Source organism: Podarcis tiliguerta (assembly GCF_965153285.1).
Source record: "Podarcis tiliguerta genome assembly, chromosome: 6".
Classification (NCBI taxonomy): Eukaryota; Metazoa; Chordata; class Lepidosauria; order Squamata; family Lacertidae; genus Podarcis; species Podarcis tiliguerta.
The window spans coordinates 95,238,244-95,257,868 of NC_139539.1; the positions used below are offsets into that span (position 1 = coordinate 95,238,244).

At 44.9% G+C, this 19,625-nt stretch overlaps 1 protein-coding gene across 2 annotated transcripts in view; it reads right to left on the reverse strand.

Moving 5' to 3' along the window:
* The window catches only part of RGS8 (regulator of G protein signaling 8), a 41,149-nt gene extending 28,733 nt beyond the window's left edge, over positions 1-12,416 (reverse strand). For both annotated transcript variants that reach the window (XM_083446553.1, XM_083446552.1), the window contains exon 1: positions 12,185-12,416. In XM_083446553.1, the coding sequence (XP_083302679.1) occupies positions 12,185-12,292 (108 nt within the window). In that variant the 5' untranslated portion in view covers positions 12,293-12,416. The remainder of the gene's footprint in view (positions 1-12,184) is intronic.
* Positions 12,417-19,625: the final 7,209 nt, after the last annotated feature.

The following is a 19,625-nucleotide window of genomic DNA, read 5'->3' on the forward strand; positions in this document are numbered from 1 at the left end:
GCTCAGACCCTCCAAGTGTCCCTATTTTTCAGGGACATCCCTATTTAGAGGTGCCGTCCAGATTTCTGATTTGATCCCGGAATGTCCCACTTTTTCTTAGGGTGTCCCTATTTTCATCGGAGAAATGTCTGAGGATATGTAATGAATGAGCATTAAGCAGCCAATGTTGTCAAATTAAATAGCCAATGTGGGGAAGCCAGATGCTGCTGTGTCAGAGAGTCTCCTAATGAGGGATTATTCTGGCCAGTTTTTGTGGAATTCTATCTGCTAGTCACCTTTTATTTCTCTAGTGCAGAAAAACACCAGCACATCCTTGCTTCTTGCCGTCATTCCTCCAGTTTTTATTGTCATGAAGTTCTTGCCGTGATGGTGTTTTAGCTAAGCACAGGGGTCCCCTTTCCCTCATAATCTCCTGGTTCTCCACTACTTCACATTGGCTCTCTGTGCCAATTCTTCTTGTTTATTTGCCTTTGTTTATATGTATATACACTTTATAAACTGGCTGCCCTTATAACCTTTTTTTTTCATAGGCAGCGTCCAAGGATGAAAACAAACAAAATTACAACAAGTAAATACAACTGGTATAAACCCAGCAGCAAAGCTTTTCAGAGTGTGACCAAAGGTGCCTCCAAACTCTTACTATTTTCCATGAGGAATTCTCAGCCAACAGATTGTGTGGAAGAAGGGCCCAGAGTCATCTATCTCTGCTTCCCCCAGAAAACCTTCAGGAGGACTGTCTTGTTTTTCTGCGATAAGAAAAGCAGCAGAAATATGTGCTGGAAACTGTGGAATAAGACTTGCTTCAACACCATGTCCTCTAACCTGCCCGCAACATAGTCTCCAATTGCAATGAAAATGTGGAGACCCTCACACAAACCCTTAAGCCATCGCGGCTTCTCTATTTGTCATGCAGAATCCCAAATTCCCAATTGCAAGTTTCCCTCCACCCCAAAAAACCCAAAATCTTTTTCCACCTTTTCATCCATTGCTCCTTCCATCTCCTGGCCAAGGAAAGAGAGAAGCAGCAACCTACTTTGGGTTCTCATTTGCCTGCTCTTACAAACTGCTCAGCAGCATCACACAGGACAAGGAGGGTCTGCTCTGCATCTAAACCTCTTAGGTCCCTGCCCAGTTTCTTTGCATTGCTGCCTTGCCTTTTATTGCCAGTTTCGTTTGGGAACCTGAAGTGTCACTGAGCTGCCGCCACCTGTGTATGTGTCGTGGCCATTTCCTCTTTGGCTCCTGCTTTGAGAGAGATGCAGAGAGAGCTGGACTAGATTACTAGAGAGGAAAGGGATTTGGGGAGATGGGGAGGGGTCCTCCGAAGCAATAATGCCTCCCTCCAAAGCCCCTTCCTGCCTGACTTCTCATGTGGATGGGGGGAAAGCATTGATCTTTCTCATGAGCTGAATTGATAGTGCCTTCTGAAATCCTGTTTTGTGCATTTGGGTGAAGGGGACTCCCAAAGCAGCTGAGGCAGGGGGTGCCGGGGAGGTGGGGGGTGCCTATGTAGCTGATCCATCCAGAATTCACCTGCGGCTGTTTACACATTCCTAATTTGCTCAGAAGTTTGAAACATTAAATCGTGTCCTCCCTAAAAGAGAGCACGTGTTGCGGTGAGACCTGGAGACCGATCCCCTGTGTTGTGGGTGGGTAATATTAGTCAGCCACCCAATTGGTAGGTCCCTCGATGTTGGGTTCCATCTGACCAATGGGGCACAGTCCAAACGGACCTATATATACGCATGCACGTGACCCAGAGCTTCCTCTTTCGGCGCATTCATTCGGAACACCCACCCACCTCTCCCTACTTCTAGGGCTTGTGCGCTTGACCTTGCTATGCCGTCATGTGTCGTCTGTCATTGGGACAGGGGCACAGCAGGAATTTTCCCCACTTGGCTGATTGGCTGATGCCATTCGGGTTTCGCCTGCCGTGCAGCAAATCGTCACAACTTGTAAGGTTGTGGATAGGCTCTGGTTCATGTGATAGGGATGGGAGAACACTCTCGCCATCCCTATGTGAAGGGTATTCTGTTAAAGGAATCCAGGGACTCGATGGTTTGGTCATCCCCCGATGTGCCTGTGCCTGAGTCCAGGGGGACATTTGGGTGGTGGAGTTAGCCCATTCCCGGCTTTCCACTTATCCAGGTATTCACCCTTGGCTGAACTATGCTGGAACCCTCGGTCAGCGCTACCTGCGTGGCAGGGAGCTAGTCGAACCAGAGCCTATGCAACCAGTCACTTTCTGTAATCAATTAAGTTGTGGCCTAAATTCTGCCAAAAAACCAAGCTAAAATTTAAGTCAAGTGTGAATGTATTTAGGGGGGAAGGTCTCTGGGTCTGAACACGCAAAAAAACTCAAACTCAAATGTTTATATGTCCCTGGACCCTGAAATAAGCACTGGGATACCCCATGTCACAACAATAATGGTTGTTCAAAGTTACCATGCTTCCAAAATACTCACCAATGCATATCACACAACCTCCACACACACAGTTAGCTGTATTTGGAGTTTTCTTTCCCCCTCTATTCTGTGCTTAAAGGAAGGTTACCAGATGTCCCCGTTTCTTGGGGACATTCCCCAGATTTACAAATCAGTCCCCTGACAAAAGCCACTGAATTCGACTGAAGTTGAAAAGTGTCCCCGGATTCATTGAAAAAAATCTGGTAACCTTAGCTTAAATCCTGCAGTTTTGTGTGTTTCCTCCAATAACTTTTGTACTTGACCAGGAGGAAATGTTCAAGCAGTGATACTGATGTAGAATAGAATGTCCCTACTTCCATCTGATGAACGTTGGAGAGTATGCTACAGACAAATCAGAATAAATGCTCAATAAATGGGTCAGCTAGAAGCACCCAAAGAATCAGGGCCGGATACACTTGGTGCCAATCAACATTCTGTGCTCTGGAAATCTAATCTTCCATCAAGAAAATATGAATGCTTTCACTCATATGTATTATATACATCCAGCAAATATGCACTCCTTTGTTTCCTTTTCATAATTTATGCTGAGGAGAGAGAGGAATCCATGCAGGGGGCTGAATCCCTGGCTCCTGAGCACCGGGAATCTCAGGTGATGCACTTCCAGGGATCTGCCTTGTGGCAAATGGCAACCAAACAATTTTATATAGCATAATTGTAAATATATTCAGGTATGAGTATATCTTGCCCTCCAAATGCTATGACTGCCTTTTTTCCAGTCCCCACTCTCAAAAATGTTCAGATCTTTTGTCATGCTATTCTTTCCCCCCAACCCTTTTCCATTGTTGATCCCAATGGCAGCAAAAGTTGAGTCTCAAGGCTGGCATCAGAGATAAGCTGCCTACCAAACTGATATATTTATATAAGTATTGTTTTATTTATTCAGAATGCTTATAGGCTATGCTTCAGCAGTGCACTCAGAACAGCTAAATGTAAGATGATAAAGGCCACAATTTTAAAACAATGAATCATCATGAAACACAATAAAATAAGGCACAGCAGAGCCATAGAATGAGATAAAATGCTATCATAAAACCGGAGTTGGCGTCAGGGGTGGCTTCAAGACTGGGCACCTGCCAAGGGATTCAGCAGGATCCCTCACCAACTGACCACCAGTCACTCTCCTCACACACCCCCAGGCCACCAGATGTCTTTTAGTGATGGGTATGGCTGTGCTTTTGAATGGGAACTGACCCAGACACCTGCCATGTCTACCCAAAATGCAGTCCCCAGCCCAATGTTTGGTTGGTCATTGCATTTTTGGTAATTTAACATGGTGAACCCACCATAGGTCAGAGCTAAGCACCACCACCTACTGCTATAACATAACTGTTGGTGGTGATGTCAGTGACTGGCTGCAGCGACAGCGGCAAACAACAGGTTGAGAGGGTGTTGGTCTTAGGTTGGGAGCGAATGAAGTTCAGTGTCAGCCCTGCACAAAACCTCGGTCACATAAAAGCTCTGAAAGGTGTTCACTTTAAGCTCCTAAATTGTTCCTTTGAAGCCCCTCATCTGACACCAGGTATAAGTTGGGTGGGCATGGCTTCCCTAAAACGGCCTTGTGGGCCTGCAGACCAGAGATAATCTGTTCTTGGTGTAAGCTTTCGTGTGCATGCTGGTATCTGAAGAAGTGTGCATGCACATGAAAGCTTATACCAAGAATAAACTTAGTTGGTCTCTAAGGTGCTACTGGACAATTTTTATTTTATTTTTTTATATATATTGACTGTGATCATTAGGTCTGACACTCCTGTGTTGATAGTGTTTTTTGCTAATAAAGAGTTAACTTCAACTTGCATGGTGTGATTTACTGCTGGCTCGCTCCTGACAGGACCGTTCCCAAGGGAAGCACACATACAGCACAATACAGTAGTACAAGTGGTCCCCTTCCAACTCCTTGTTTGTACATGACTGGATTCTGAGGGAAGGAGAGTATTGGGAGAAGCCTCACACATGGCTTATGGGTAGAAAGGGATGAAGTTGGGGCAAGTGGGCATAGGCTTAGGCCTACTTCCCACTATGATGATAACCCTGAGTTTGGGCTATATCACTTCAGATGAAAAGTGAAAGATCACATGACTGCATAAGTATACAAAAACCCCACACATAACCCACAATATGTAGGAAATTGGTGTGTAGCTGGACAGGTATTCAGTCCTATGAGCCCCCTCTTATGGTCCAAGGTGGCACAGCCGAAGCATACACATATCATAGAATCATAGAGTTGGAAGAGACCACAAGGGCCATCGAGTCCAACCCCCTGCCAAGCAGGAAACACCATAAGAGCACTCCTGACATATGGTTGTCAAGCCTCTGCTTAAAGACCTCCAAAAAAGGAGACTCCACCACACTCCTTGGCAGCAAATTCCACTGTCGAACAGCTCTTACTGTCAGGAAGTTCTTCCTAATGTTTAGGTGGAATCTTCTTTCTTGTCCTGCCTCACTGAGGGCAAAATCAGAGACGACATGTATGTGCCTGAAAGCAACCAGGGGGAGATTAAAACCAGGGTTGCAACAGTGGGGAAATGGTGCTTAATCCTTTCCCTCCATGCCATTTCCTTGATTTAACAGTCTCCCCAAAGAGCTGTTAGCTGCAGATGCCCACCTCTTTCCCACCCATGGAGAGCCATGGCAAAAAGCAGCAGGTGATGGGGACTGAAACTGGAGAAATGCCATGAACCCCACTGCTCCAATGCCATGGCTCCCATCCCAAACCTTCGTCCCTCACTGGCTGCTTTCAAAGGCAGAATAGATGTTGGAAGAGCTGATCACAGATCTCCCAAACAGCATCTACTTTGGCCCTGAGAACTGGGCTTCAGCAGTCAGGGAGACACAGGTTGGGTGGAGGCTGAATTTTATGTGCTGATTCCAAAAGGTAATTTAAAACATATTTTTTAAAAGTTTAATAAGCAAAATTATTTATATTTGAAGAACTCTGTTGGGTCATGGTGTCCATCGCCTGATTGCTTTGACTCCCTGCCAGCAGGTTGTTAATGCAGCAGGTCGCCCACTGGGAAGCCCAGCTATGATTATGGACTAATATTTCCCCTTTTATGTTTTCCCAGGTCAGGGTTGCATTAAATCAGGAACAAAACAGTGCCCATGTGTTGATACAGGCACTGTGGCAAATGTGATTAAATGGACAATAAAGAGAATTGCATTTCGCAAGGGCCAATATTTTAAAAAGCCTCTTTTGAGGCAAGAGGAGAGGGTTATGGAAAATTCCTGCTCAAATGACCACGGAGCTTTCCTAGGGTGGGGAGCTGCTTATCCTCGCAGATGTGATGAGGAAGCTTCTATGGGAGAGCTTTTAATAACACAAGCATTTTTGACACTAGGCTTGAATGTCATCCAAATATTTAAAAAAATTCTTTAAGAGATAAATTTAAAGTAAAAGGCGATAGATTTACAGTGTGTTATAAATCTAAGAGAAAATGTTACGGAAATGCTCTACCGGTGGCACCTCACCCCAGCCAAACTGTGTAAGAATAGATCTGAAATTTGTTGGAGATGTAAAAAGGGGAGAGGTTCATATATGCATATGTGGTGGGAATGTGAAAAAATTAAAGATATTCGGGATATTGTATACAATGAATTAAAAAAGATATTCAAATTCCCATTCACAAAAAGACCGGGCGCCTTTCTATTAGGGATAACGTCAAATGAAATAAAGAAGCAAGACCACTTTTTATGTACACAACATCTGCTGCCAGGATTCTGGCTGCAACGAATTGGAAGAGTGAAATTACACCTACAAAGTTAGAATGGCAGGTTAAAATGACAGAATACATCCAATTGGCAATAATGACGGGGAGAGTTAGAGGGTACTCAGTGCAGAAGGTGAATAAAGAATGGATAGTATTTAAAGAATATCTGAAAACCTATTATGATAGCAAAAACCTCCTAACTCTTGTAATGTCCAGATAATAAACCCAAAAATATCTCTTTGAATGAAATTAAGGAAGCAAAGTATTATAATAATATGATACTGTGTAAAAATAACAAATGAGATTCTGTTTCTTGAGAATAATCAGAAATTTAATTTATCCTTCTTGTTTTCATTCTTTATTTTTATTTTCTTCTTTATTTTTCATTGTATTTTTCTTTTTTTGTGTAATATGGCAATAAACTGTAATATGGCAATATTGTTGTGTAAATATGTGTTGAATGTTGAATAAAGATTCATTTGGTCGCAAGTGGCTCATAGCTAGGTACAAAATGCGCCTGGTGAATTTTGAATACAAGCTGGGGGGGGGGGAGGCATCAAATGTTGGCCTCACTCCCCCTCCCGCGTGACAAGGCAGGGTGGAGCCCGTGGGCTCTGTGTCAAAGTCCTCTTGCAGCCCACTTGGTATGAGAAGTTGGACCACCCTGGTCTAAATATTCTTAAAATGCAGTATTCGGCAAATAGCTACGTTCTCACCCCTGAATGGAAGAAGAACAGGAGATGTCCCTGCAAGCTGCACATGACATGTAGCTTGATCCTCAGCTTTCCCCAGCGGCAAAACCTGGATCTCAAATCCAGGTCTTCCCCATCTGAGAAGCAGTTAGTAGCAGCAGTGAAGATGATAAATGGAAAAGCTAAAAGTTGTCACCCCTCCACCTTTTCAGTGCATTCCCCTTTGAGAATTGGGGGTGCCCCGTTCAAGGAGAGTAGCTAAGCTTCATGGGGACAAATGTGTTGATGGGTTTGCTTGGAGAGAAGGGAATGTGAGTGGACCAGAGCAAGCGCAGGGCAGAGGCAGAGCCTGACTTTCAGCTGTCAAGTACAATAACATTAACCTCTTCCCACAGCTTGCCAGACTCATGTTGCTGCTGCGGCTGTCAATACATCAATGTCTGTAATGCACCCTCCTTGGGAGAAAAATGGAGCTTGTTGCGAAACATCTGTAAGATCTTAAACTCGCGCGGGGGGGGGGGGGGGGTATAACCAAAGAACAGACATTTCTTAAGCTCACAACCTACTGGAAGTCCTTAAGCTGCAGTCATAAATGCACTATTTAGATGCTGCCATTGGAAGGAAGGAAGGAAGGAAGGAAGGAAGGAAGGAAGGAAGGAAGGAAGGAAGGAAGGAAGGAAGGGAGTGCAAGGTTGTTCCCTCCAGCCATTTAAATAATAAAAAACCTGAATGGATTAATGAACAGTTTTTGTACTGAACGACCCAAACTCATGAGGCTCAAGCCTAGATCCACCAAAAATTGCTGGGTTCTGCCCCACAGCTGATTTCATAATGTTTGCACCTTATTTTAAGACAATGCACAATACCCAGTGGTTTTTTTACTAAAATATGTTTAGGGGTACTCTCATTTTCATACTCATATTGAAATTTTGAACAAGAAAGCTAAAAGTGAGCAGGGGGTGAGGAAATGGAAATGAATAAAAGCAACCACCACATGCACACCACACATCCATCAAGAGTGGGAGGGAGGGGCTTAAATAGAAGTTTTCACAAATCTAACGAAAAACAAAACAATGGAATGAAAGCAAATAATTGAAGTCGGTGCCATTTCTTGCAGGCACCAAATAAATGACACAAAAGCCTGCAGCTGAACTGAAGGGGAGTAAATGACCCGGAACATTCATGAAAGTTTGCAAATCAAGATTAAAAAATAAATGCAAACTGGAAGGGAAATAGCACAATTAAAACAAATATATTGAATGCATTGAAGTTTGTTGATGGTACCAAATCAAAGGATCTCTCCAAACTGGAGATGGTAAATGTGATTCAATGTAAGCAAGGGTAAAGTGAGGTGAATGGGGATAAAAAAATTATAAACTGTGCACACATAACATTTGATAACAGGATCAATGGAGACCAAATATTTCTGAATTTCTATGGAGTCAATGCACAATCTAGATCTATTGCATAGTTTTTGCTCCTGGAAAGCACTTCTTGAGAATCTGGATTTGTTCTGAAAACGCAAGTTCATTGCAGCTTGATTCTGTGTTACCCCACAGTGCATCCATTTGAAAGCACATGAAAACATATATAGGCAACTCTGGCAAAGTGTGTGTCTGTGTGTGCACACATCCACACCAGCCCGGTGAAATTGTGGGTGGGTGTATACCAAGATTGCAACTTCTAACACTTCCTTCTTTATTCATCTGGGGCAGGACGAGAAAAATATCGATAACCTAACCAAGGGGAGGATTTTCAAATGTTTATCATGTAACCACATCAGAACGATTTTCAATCAATTTAGATTTAAAGCATCATGTTGCAGATGAGCAAGAATGATTCTGGATTAATAAAATGCATTTTTGTACTATAAACAGGTTAGTGTGTGTGTGGCCCTAATTTCTCATGGGGTCTGAATTGGTGACGACTGACCAAGAATGAGACCTTGTGGTCATAGTGGATGGCTCAATTAAGATGCCATGCTAGGGATAATTAAGAAAGGAATTGAAAATTAAGACTGCCAGCCATCATAATGCCATTATGAAAATCTATGATGTGACCACACATCAAAGAACTCTGTACAGTTCTGGTCCCCTCACCTCAAAGAGGACATTACAGTGGTGGAAAAGGCTCAGAGGACGGCAACCGAAATAATGAAAGGAGCAAAGTGACTCCTCTACAAGAAAAGGTTACAACATAGGGAATTTTCAGAGAGATATTTCTGGAACTCAGGAGCATACAGTGAAGCTGAATGCTGGAAGATTCAGGAGAGACAAAAGAAAGCATGTATCCACACACTGTATAGTGACACTATGGATTTCACTCCCACAAGAGCTAGTGGCCACTTTAAAATTCTCTTTAAAAGAGAAGTCCAGGCTAGGGATTCTTAGGAAAGGAACTGAAAATAAAATCCGCCAGGATCATAATGCTGTTACAAATTGTTGTCTCAAAAAGGATATTGTACAGCTAGAAAAAGTGCAGAAAAGGGCGATCAGAACAAGGGGGTGGAGCAGTGCCCCGAGGAGTAAAGGGTCCATTGTTTTGGAAAAGAATGTTTAAGTAGGAGCATGAGAAAGGTGTGTGGAATTACGCAGGGCATGGGGGAAGAGGGCAGAGAGGGGCTTCTCTTCCTCTCATCATCTAAGAGCCTGGAGTCATCCAGCAAAACTGAACGGTGGAAGATTCAGGACAGACAAAAGGAATGGAATCATAAGATTATAGAACTGCAGAGTTGGAAGGGATTTGCTCCTTCCCACCCCCCGTGGCTAAGCCAACGGCAAGGAATATGTACTGTATTCATTATTATTACTTTATTTCAATAATTTATATACTGCGTTACACTATGGTTTCTAAGTGGTGTACAAAAGAGCCACAATGGAGAAAAAATATTATTAATAATGAGAGAGAGAGAGAGAGAGAGTCTTCATCAGATACCTAAAGTTTGGTTTGCAAGACTGTTTTGGCCAAGGCATGGTCACCTGCTCTATACCCAAAAGTATACATGAAGTCAGCTGTGGGGCGGATAAAGACATAGAGGGGCCAAACGCAGGTTGCAGGCACCACCAGCCAGCTGATCGTCAACAGATAGTTGGAGTTTGCGCAGTGCCATGTGCTCTGAAGCCCTAAAATCAGCTGGTTGTCAGGGCATGATTATTGGGGTTTCCATCCACACAGTGGATCTGAAAATGGGTACCTTGACAAAATTGTGATGTCAAGTAGGACCCCCCTCCATCTGCCAGACCTTACCCATGGGCTGGAGGAAATGACCCAGGTCAGTTTCCCCCACTCCCGGCCTCAATATGGCATTAGCTATCACAAGATGGTTGCCATAGAAGCGGCCAACAAATTGAACAGCTTCAAAAGGGGACCTGGACATATTCAATTTTATTTATTTATTTATTTATTTATTTATTTATTTATTTATTTATTCAATTTCTATACCACCCTTCATCTGAGGAACAAAGGCGGTTTACAATCTAAAACCACAAATATATATAATATAGTAACAAACAAAAACAATACCCCCACCCCAGTTTAAAATTGCTTAATTATGGGAGAAGAGGGATGTTTTTGCCTGGTGAAGGCGCCAGGGCAGTCTCCCTGGGGAGAGCATTCCACAAAAGGGGAGCCACTATAGAAAAGGGCCGTTCTTGGGTTGCCCCCCCTCCAGACCTCTCATGGAGGCGGCACACACAGAAGGGCCTCAGGTGATGACTGCAGTCTGTATGGGGAGAGGGGATCCTTGGGGTATTGCAGTCCTGAACCATTTAAAGCTTTATAGGTCAACGCCAGCACTTCTATCCAGTATAAGACTTTGATGGCTGCCAGTCATGTTGGCTCTATTACCTCCAGTATCAGATGCAGTATGCATATACCTCAAGCAGGAGAGCAACACTGTACTCATCCCCTGCATGCAGGATGCTGGGCAAGACGGGCTCCTCTAATACTCTTACGTAAGAGATGAAGTGTTTGTCTCCCGTTTACTTTATCTCAGGGAATTCACTGACAGTCATGGAGATCTCAGGCGCCCAGCATAGTCCCATCTCTTCATGGGCAAAAGATGCCTTTGGGATCCATTTCTTGATTACACTACAGTATTTGGATGTGAGCTGCCCGTTACCGAGAGAGGGTTGTACTTGTTGTCCTTGTTGTTTTCAAAGAGCAGGAGTCTCGATTATGAGGATGAACAGGTTTGCTCAATTGCTTTTTTAACAGTTGCAACATGAATACTGGAAATTCAGCCAGTGAAGCTTTTCCCAGCATGAAGATGGAAGTGGTGGGGGAAATTTACCTTGCTGAATTCCTGCTTGTCACCCACTCTTAAAGACACAAGAACCCTGTAATTCAAAATTAGCAACCCTGCATGTGAGGCAGCTGTAAAATTAGGAACAGATGCAGCCTGTTTGGTGGCCAGTCTCTTCCCTGCCACTGATTTCGGGAAGAAATGTGTCTGTCTTGGTTCTTTCGGCCATGGATATCCATGCAACATTTGCCAGTCACCTATGATCTAAGGCACTAAAGAAGCAGCCTGCTCTGTGATTTAGCCTCACCAGCACCTTCCAGTCAGTCTTGTACTTCCTCTTATCTGCAAGCTGTCTCTGTCCCTTGGTGAACTGCCACTGATTCTGCAGCCCACTTGCCTTTCATTCAACAATTTAAAAAAAGAGAAATGAGGGAGGAGAAGCCAAATCTATGCTGCTGCTGCTGCTGCTGCTAATCACTCCCATTTATCGCAGCAGCAGCAGCAGCAGCCAGGCAGGGGAAAAACAATCTGTCTGTAACTTGTAGAGCTCACTGTCATTCTGGGTTTTTTTAGTACTGTATTAATCCTACTCCTCTTATTTTTTTTAGCTATTTTTTGAAAACCTGTGGTTCACCTACCACCACAGAGACTTCCCAGAAAATCAGTATGATTTGGGGCCGTGTATGCCATCAGCTCTGAAGAAGAGGTGTGAGAGGATTTGTGCAAGAGCAGGACTGTCCTTGGCAAAGGAGCATCTCTCTCTCTCTCTCTCTCTCTCTCTCTCCTTCAGTCATCCTGGAGAGGCTACACACCAATTAACATCCTGAGAGGAAATCCACTAAAGTGATCGTAATGGAGGGTGACAGTTGAAGAAGGCCCGTGCGCCCCTCCCTTACCCACCCATTCAGGCCCACTGCCCCACAGAAATTGGTGAGAGGCCAACATCCCCAAATGCCACCGCTGAGGAGATTACATATGACCCAGAGGTCTGCCGCCCTGTCGCAAAGGCCGACGCACCAGGCAACTACCTTGTCACAACCGCAAGCACCCAGCTCCTACCTGTCTCTTAGCGGTCCGCACTGCAGAGGCTGCTTGGGTTGGGCTGGCGCTGGGTGGGCACGGCTCGCTGAGGCCCTGGACGACAGAGACTGCGGCCTCCCGGTACATCGGAGAGCTTGAAGGGTGGCCAGCCTGACCACTGCTCTGTCTACAGCAGCCTCAGGAGCATGCTGCTGAGTTTGGCTTCTTAGCTCTGCGGCTCCTGAAGAAGAGCTGGTGGAAAAGGAGGGAGGTGGGGGGACGAAAGAAAGAGAGCAGGGAGAGGCGACAGAGTGAGGATGCTCCCTCAGATGTGTGCACAGAGAATTGAAATGCACAAGAGGACTGGGCAGGATAGCACAGGCTCACAGCCTGACTCGTTCTCATTATTCCAGCAGACTGACTCCCGCCTGCCTGAGGCTCACTCCCGCAAAATTCAGCCGTTTCAAGTGCACAATGTTTAGAAGAGGGAGGGTAGGTTCATCCCAGAAGGATCACTGAATTGCATGCAGGGTGTGGGGGTGAGTTGGAGGGTTTCACCTTGCTGTTTGCTGGGGTTTCAAGTCCAGCTTTGCCAGAAAAGCAAAAAGGTACATAAGCAAACAGAGATGCTTTGATTTATGTTTCCAGGCTGGCTGTTCCATGGCTGCTGGATTATCCCTTTGTGTGAGCAGGAGGAGGAATTCACACCGTGCTTCTCCCCAGAACAGCCGGGAGAATAATCTGGGCTGCATGGATGCTCCAGACCAGAGCGTGCTGTCAGCACCGGCCTCAGGCATCTAATTAAAACAGTGTTTCATAGGAATCTGGCCTTATATTGAAGCAGAATATTGTCTATATGACCCAGATTTGTCTGTTTCAGCTAGCAGCTCCAAGCTCTCAAGCAGGGGTCCGCCTAGCCCAGTGGTTCTCAAACCGTTTTCTCTTCACCACACTTTCAGAATAAAAATTTGCTTGCACCAAAAATTTAATCGGTAAGAAATACATTGGAAAACAAAAAAGAAATGATCCTAGCAGTGCTTGATTTATAACACGGAACACAACTACTTTATAATATGATCGTGGGGCATCCAGAAAGTAGAAAACAATGCAGCTACATAAAAACATGCATCATTCCCAAAATATAAACGAGCCTCTAACATACAGTGAGGGGGGAAAGTATTTGATCCCCTGCTAAATTTGCCCGTTTGCCCTCTGACGAAGAAATGACCAGTCCATAATTTTAATGGTAGGTTTACTGTAGCTGTGAGAAACAGAATAACAACAGGGAAAACCCCCAGAAGACAAAAGTCAGAGATTGATGTGCATTATAATGAGTGAAATAAGTATTTGATCCCTTTGCAAAAGATGACTTGGTGGCAAAACCCTTGTTGGCAATTACAGAGGTCAGACATTTCTTGTAGGTGGCCACCAGGTTTGCACACATCTCAGGAGGTATTTTGTCCTACTCCTCTTTGCAGATCTTCTCCAAGTCAGTAAGATTTCGAGGCTGATGTGTAGCTACTCAAACCTTCAGCTCCTTCCACAGATTTTTGATGGGATTAAGGTCTGGAGACTGGCTAGGCCACTCCAAGACCTTAATGTGCTTCTTCTTGAGCCTCTCCTTTGTTGCCTTGGCCATGTGTTTTGAGTCATTGTCATGCTGGAATGCCCATCCTCGACCCATTTTCAATGCCCTGGCTGAGGGAAGGAGGTGCTCACCCAAGATTTGACGATACATGGACCCATCCATCGTCCCTTCGATGCGGTGAAGGTGTCCTGTCCCCTTAGCAGAAAAACGCCCCCAAAGCATAATATGTCGCCCTCCATGTTTGACGGTGGGGATGGTGTTCTTGGGGTCATAGGCAGCATTCCTCCTCCTCCAAACACGATGAGTTGAGTTGATGCCAAAGAGCTTGATTTTGGTCTCATTTGACCACAACACTTTCACCCACTTCTCCTCTGGGTCATTCAGATGTCCATTGGCAAACTGCAGATGGGCCTGTACATGTGCTGCTTGAGCAAGGGGGCCTTGTGGGCTCTGCAAGATCTCAGTCCTTCACGGCGTAGTGTTACCAACTGTTTTCAGGGTGACTATGGTCCCAGCAGAGACATCACCTTGCCAACAAAGGTCCGTATAGTTAAAGCTATGGTTTTCCCAGTAGTGATGTATGGAAGTGAGAGCTGGACCATAAAGAAGGCTGATCGCCGAAGAATTGACGCTTTTGAATTATGGTGCTGGAGGAGACTCTTGAGAGTCCCATGGACTGCAAGAAGATCAAACCTCTCCATTCTCGAGGAAATCAGCCCTGAGTGCTCACTGGAAGGACAGATCGTGAAGCTGAGGCTCCAATACTTTGGCCACCTCTTGAGAAGAGAAGACTCCCTGGAAAAGACCCTGATGTTGGGAAAGATGGAGGGAACAAGAAGAAGGGGACGACAGAGGACGAGATGGTTGGACAGTGTTCTCGAAGCTACAAACATGAGTCTGACCAAACTGCGGGAGGCAGTGGAAGACAGGAGTGCCTGGCGTGCTCTGGTCCATGGGGTCACGAAGAGTCAGACACGACTAAACGACTAAACAACAACATGGTCCCAGCTGCCCTGAGATGATTGACAAGTTCCCCCCATGTAGTTCTGGGCTGCTTCATCATCGTTCTCCTGATCATTGCAACTCCACGAGATGAGATCTTGCATGGATCCCCAGACCGAGGGAGGTTGACAGTTATTTTGTGTTTCTTCCATTTGCGAATTATTGCACCAACTGTTGTCACCTTCTCACCAAGCTGCTTGGCAATAGTCTTGTAGCCCAGTCCAGCCTTGTGCAGGGCTACAGTCTTGTCCCTGACATCCTTGGACAGCTCTTTGGTCTTGGTGGCTACTTTGGAATCTGCTGGATTGATTGCTTCTGTCGACAGTGTCTTTTGCCCAGGTACTGCAATGAGCTGGGATTACAGGTAAGACCCCTCCCTTACAGCAGGTGCTTCTAATCTCAGCTCCTTACACACAGTGAAGATACCAGGTAGCCTGACATCTGGCTGGTTGATAAGGGATCAAATACTTATTTCACTCATTATAATATACATCAATCTCTGACCTTTGTCTTCTGGATTTCTGGGGGTTTTCCTGTTGTTTTTCTGTCTCTCACAGCTACAATAAACCTACCATTAAAATTATGGACTGGTCATTTCTTTATCAGAGGGCAAACAGACAAATTGAAAACTTGCACTTTGCTTCAAACTTGACCATGATGTGCAGTAAAATTGTATTTGTAAGCTCACCATGAGTTGAAGGAGCATCATGCAATTCTTGGCTGATAGCCATGTCATCAAAGATCACTGCACCATTTTCTGCAGCTTGGTCAACAAGGTCATCTTTTATTTGGACATAAGATCAAGAGGATACAATGTGTTGCTTTTTGCCAGAGGGCTGTCAGTATCAGCTGTGTTGTATACAGTCCAAAGAACAAGATTTTATGTTCAAGTTTAAATTTAATCAGCTGCATCAATAGTTTGTTTTAAAATACAGTGGTACCTCAGGTTAAGTACTTAATTCGTTCCGGAGGTCCGTTCTTAACCCAAACTCTTCTTAACCTGAAGCACCACTTTAACAGCCACCGCACCACCAGAGCACGATTTCTGTTCTCATCCTGAAGCAAAGTTCTTAACCCAAGGTACTATTTCTGGGTTAGCGGAGTCTGTAACCTGAAGCGTATGTAACCTGAAGCGTATGTAACCTGAGGTACCACTGTACTGTAAATAATAGATGTCTGCATTGTTGATGCTTCAGTTACTAGAAGGTAATGGATATAGATTTCTTTTAAAGACTCTATTTAGTTTGTTAGACCACTAAACCAGGAAGTGTGCATAAGCAGCCAATGCTAGCTTATATGTCAGTTCAGTTCTTAGTGTTTAGACTGGGAACCTCATGAAATTCCAGGACAAAGAGCCATGTGGGCAGTTAGGCAAGTCCACTCCCCCCTCTTGGTGCAGCGGCATTGCGGGACAGCAGAGGCTTCACTGGGGCTCCGACGAGGGAACTTGAACTTCAGTGCCCTTCCTGACAGGCGTTGGGGGCATAAGCCTCTGCTGCCTATCAGGAACTGGATCCTAGCCTGCACCCTGCTTTGGGAAATGGGGATGCAGGCTGGGAGTTGGGCTGTGCCAGGGGGCAGAGCCAACGGAGCAGGTAGGCTTCCCTTGGATCTGCCCCTTGCCCCATTTAAGCGCCCACCCTCTGTTTAAGCTAATAGTCAGTGACTTTGCTGTGGCTACGGTGGTCACTGTTCTTGATGGGGCCAGGTAGGAATTTGCCCACTGGGCTAACTGGCGCTCACCCGGTGGTTTGGCCTACCTCATAGCAATTGTCACAACTGGTTGGGCATTGGGGTAATCCTTTGTTTTGGATGGACGGGAGGTTGTAGTCTCCAGCCACCCCTCCAAACGCTGGGGTATCCCGTTAAAGGGATCCAGGGGAAGTGGCTATGTCTGTGTGCCCAGGCGTGCCCAGGGCCGAAGGCACTCCCCCTGACGGTGGTCCCTGTGGGGGCATCCTGTTTGATGTAAGTCTCAGGAACCCCTGCCTGGATTGACCTATGCATAACTTCCGGTGGGCGGGCCAGAAATATTTAGATTGCCCCACGCCAAAGCCAAACCTCTTTCATCTGTATTCAATAAAGTTGTGGCCTGTTTTGACCCCAAACCCAGTCTTATTGGTCTCTTATTTATATGGGTTGGGGTATGGGAAGCCCAATGCCTAGTTCTGCAAGCACTGGAACTCCTGGAGTCTCTCACATATTATCCAAAATACTGTTGCATTTGTTCCCCATCTGCTCTGAACATGGTTAAAATGGAACATGCCTATACTTGGAAGGAGCTGTGTTGATAGATGGGATTAATATTTTCTCCTTGGAATTTTACTGCAAAATAGAGGCGGGTGTTTTTATTGAATAGTATACGATGGGTGGGTTTCAAAAGAGACCCTCTCTATGCTGTAAATAATTGCATTGTTCGATTAAATCTGCAAATTGTGGGTCTCTTCCTTTCGTTTTGAGCTCTTGTCCCAAAGTGGACAAGCACTGTGGAAGTTACAGCCTTCAGCTTAGGCTCTGTGGGGACATTGGGGACATGATTCCACCCAGAAAAAGCAGCATCCAGAGTGATGCAACTTAAATCACTTTCTACAAACACTTTGCTTGTTCACCTGACAAGCTATTGGTCCCATTCTTCTTAAACACCATCCTGTCTGCCCAGCTCAGCTTTTTCAAAGACACCTTTTCCTGTGAGAGTGAGAACTTTGTGAGTGAGAGTTTGTCAGTTTATTTTGTGTGAAGACATAAACTTAGAGCAAGATGTTAATTTAGGAAGATTTATTTTAAAATGCTCATGATGCTTATGTAACTGCGAAAAGTCGCAGCAAATTCTATAGCAACATGAAGATAGAAATACGTGTCTCTCCCTGTGTTTTCTTTGGTGCAGGGCGGGGAAATACTTTAAGCCTGCAATCCAAAACCTACCGGTACTTAACTAGGAGTGAGGCCAATTGAACTTTGAATAGAAGTGCATAGGTTCACACTGTGATTCACTCTGGGTTTCTACAAGCGAAGCTGTGTCTGCTCTGCAATTCTGCACAAGCACATAAAGCAGAGAGTTTATGCATCCTGAGAACCTCAACTTTCATCTACTTTTTAAAAAGTACATTTCCAGCCTCCTTGGACATGGGAGGGGATGCTATCACTAACTGAATTCCAAGTAGGGCTGGGGAAATACCATTCAGTGGTACCCGACCAGCTAAGCACTATTGTCATGGGAGTCGGGTCTCTTTCACAGGTGTTTCAGTTGTTCTGATTCCTGGACACCAATGCAGTTTATAGGGTTTCTATCATCTTATCAGCTAGGGCTGCATCCCAGCTGTTTAGGCTGGAGCAGCTGGCAGTGAAATCACCCCTGGGTCAGGTGGTTTGCCCCCCTCGCTCACCGAAACAAGCTGGCAATGTTTTGTGAGGAATTGGTTCTGTGATCTTTCACTCTCGTGCAAATTCACCTTCTATATAAACTCTTTTGTTTGATTAAAACAAAGCTGTAATTATCACTTTACGGACTTGGTGGCTTTCAGCTGGCTGGTGAATTCAAAGCAGTTGGCTGTAAACCAGAGCTCCCCACATGTTTCATACCCAGGACACAGATTTATTTCCCCTGAATCAAAATTGGAGGCATCTTTCCCTACACTCTGCAATATATCCCACTTAATAAGTATCTCAGGGCTCCCCAGACAGCCTGTTTACTGAGCGTACATCCTAATTTGCTTGCACAAAGTTTAGGCAATGGCTCATCTTTACTGAGCGTTTGTTCCAGTTTGTTTGTGGGGAGGTTACATGACAATCAGCATTTCTCTTGGTTTCATCCTGATTTGCTTCCCATTAGTCAATTGTTTATCCCACACTTTTTGGTGAATTTCTCTTTCATTATCCTAGCTGCAAGAAGTCCATTTTTTTAAAGTAGATTTGTTGTGTCCGAGTGCTTGAATCCACTGTAATTGTACAAACATACATCCCTGGAATGTGATTGATTCCCTCCCACAAAATGCTGCCGTTCTGGAGGTGACCCAGCTCTCCTCTTTGACCTGTCAATCATGGCTCAGGGATAGGTCTGGATGGGGAAGGGGGCTTGCAGTGATTTTTAGGAAGTCATTAGCTTACACCAGGCGTTCTGTTGAGAAGACCCAGTTCTCTGAGTGCATGTTCTGGAAGTTGGGCAATACATACAACACATGCCAGAGATCAAATGTTGAGAAAACCTCTCCAGTATTTGGAGAAGAGAGCGGCAGCAAAACTTGCTTTACTGTTTCATCCACTGATGTTTATTTTTATCTTTATCTTAAATCATGAAGATGCAAACTTACAAGAAGCTTTTCTCAAGAGGCAAAGGCCCTGAAAACATTGCCAAGGGTATTTTCCTGAAAGGCTCTATAATGAGAAGGCATTTTGCCCAGAAGACAGTTCCTAGAATTTGCAGCAGAAAATCTGTTATTAAGGGAAATCTTCCATGGAGGCATTTATCATAAGTACCATAATTTACTACAGTGGTACCTCTGGTTAAGAACTTAATTCGTTCTGGAGGTCCGTTCTTAACCTGAAACTGTTCTTAACCTGAGGTACCACTTTAGCTAATGGGGCCTCCCGCTGCTGCTGCGCCGCCGGAGCGCAATTTTTGTTCTTATCCTGAAGCAAAGTTCTTAACCCGAGGTACTATTTCTGGGTTAGCGGAGTCTGTAACCTGAAGCGTCTGTAACCTGAGGTACCACTATATATGAAACCGGGTTTTCAATTTTGTAGTTGAAATTTGAAAGATGGTTGAATCCTGACAAGACAGAAGTACTGTTTTTGGGGGACAGGGGGCGGGTGGGTATAGAGGACTCCCTGGTCTTGAATGGGGTAACTGTGCCTCTGAAGGACCAGGTGCGCAGCCTGGGAGTCATTCTGGAC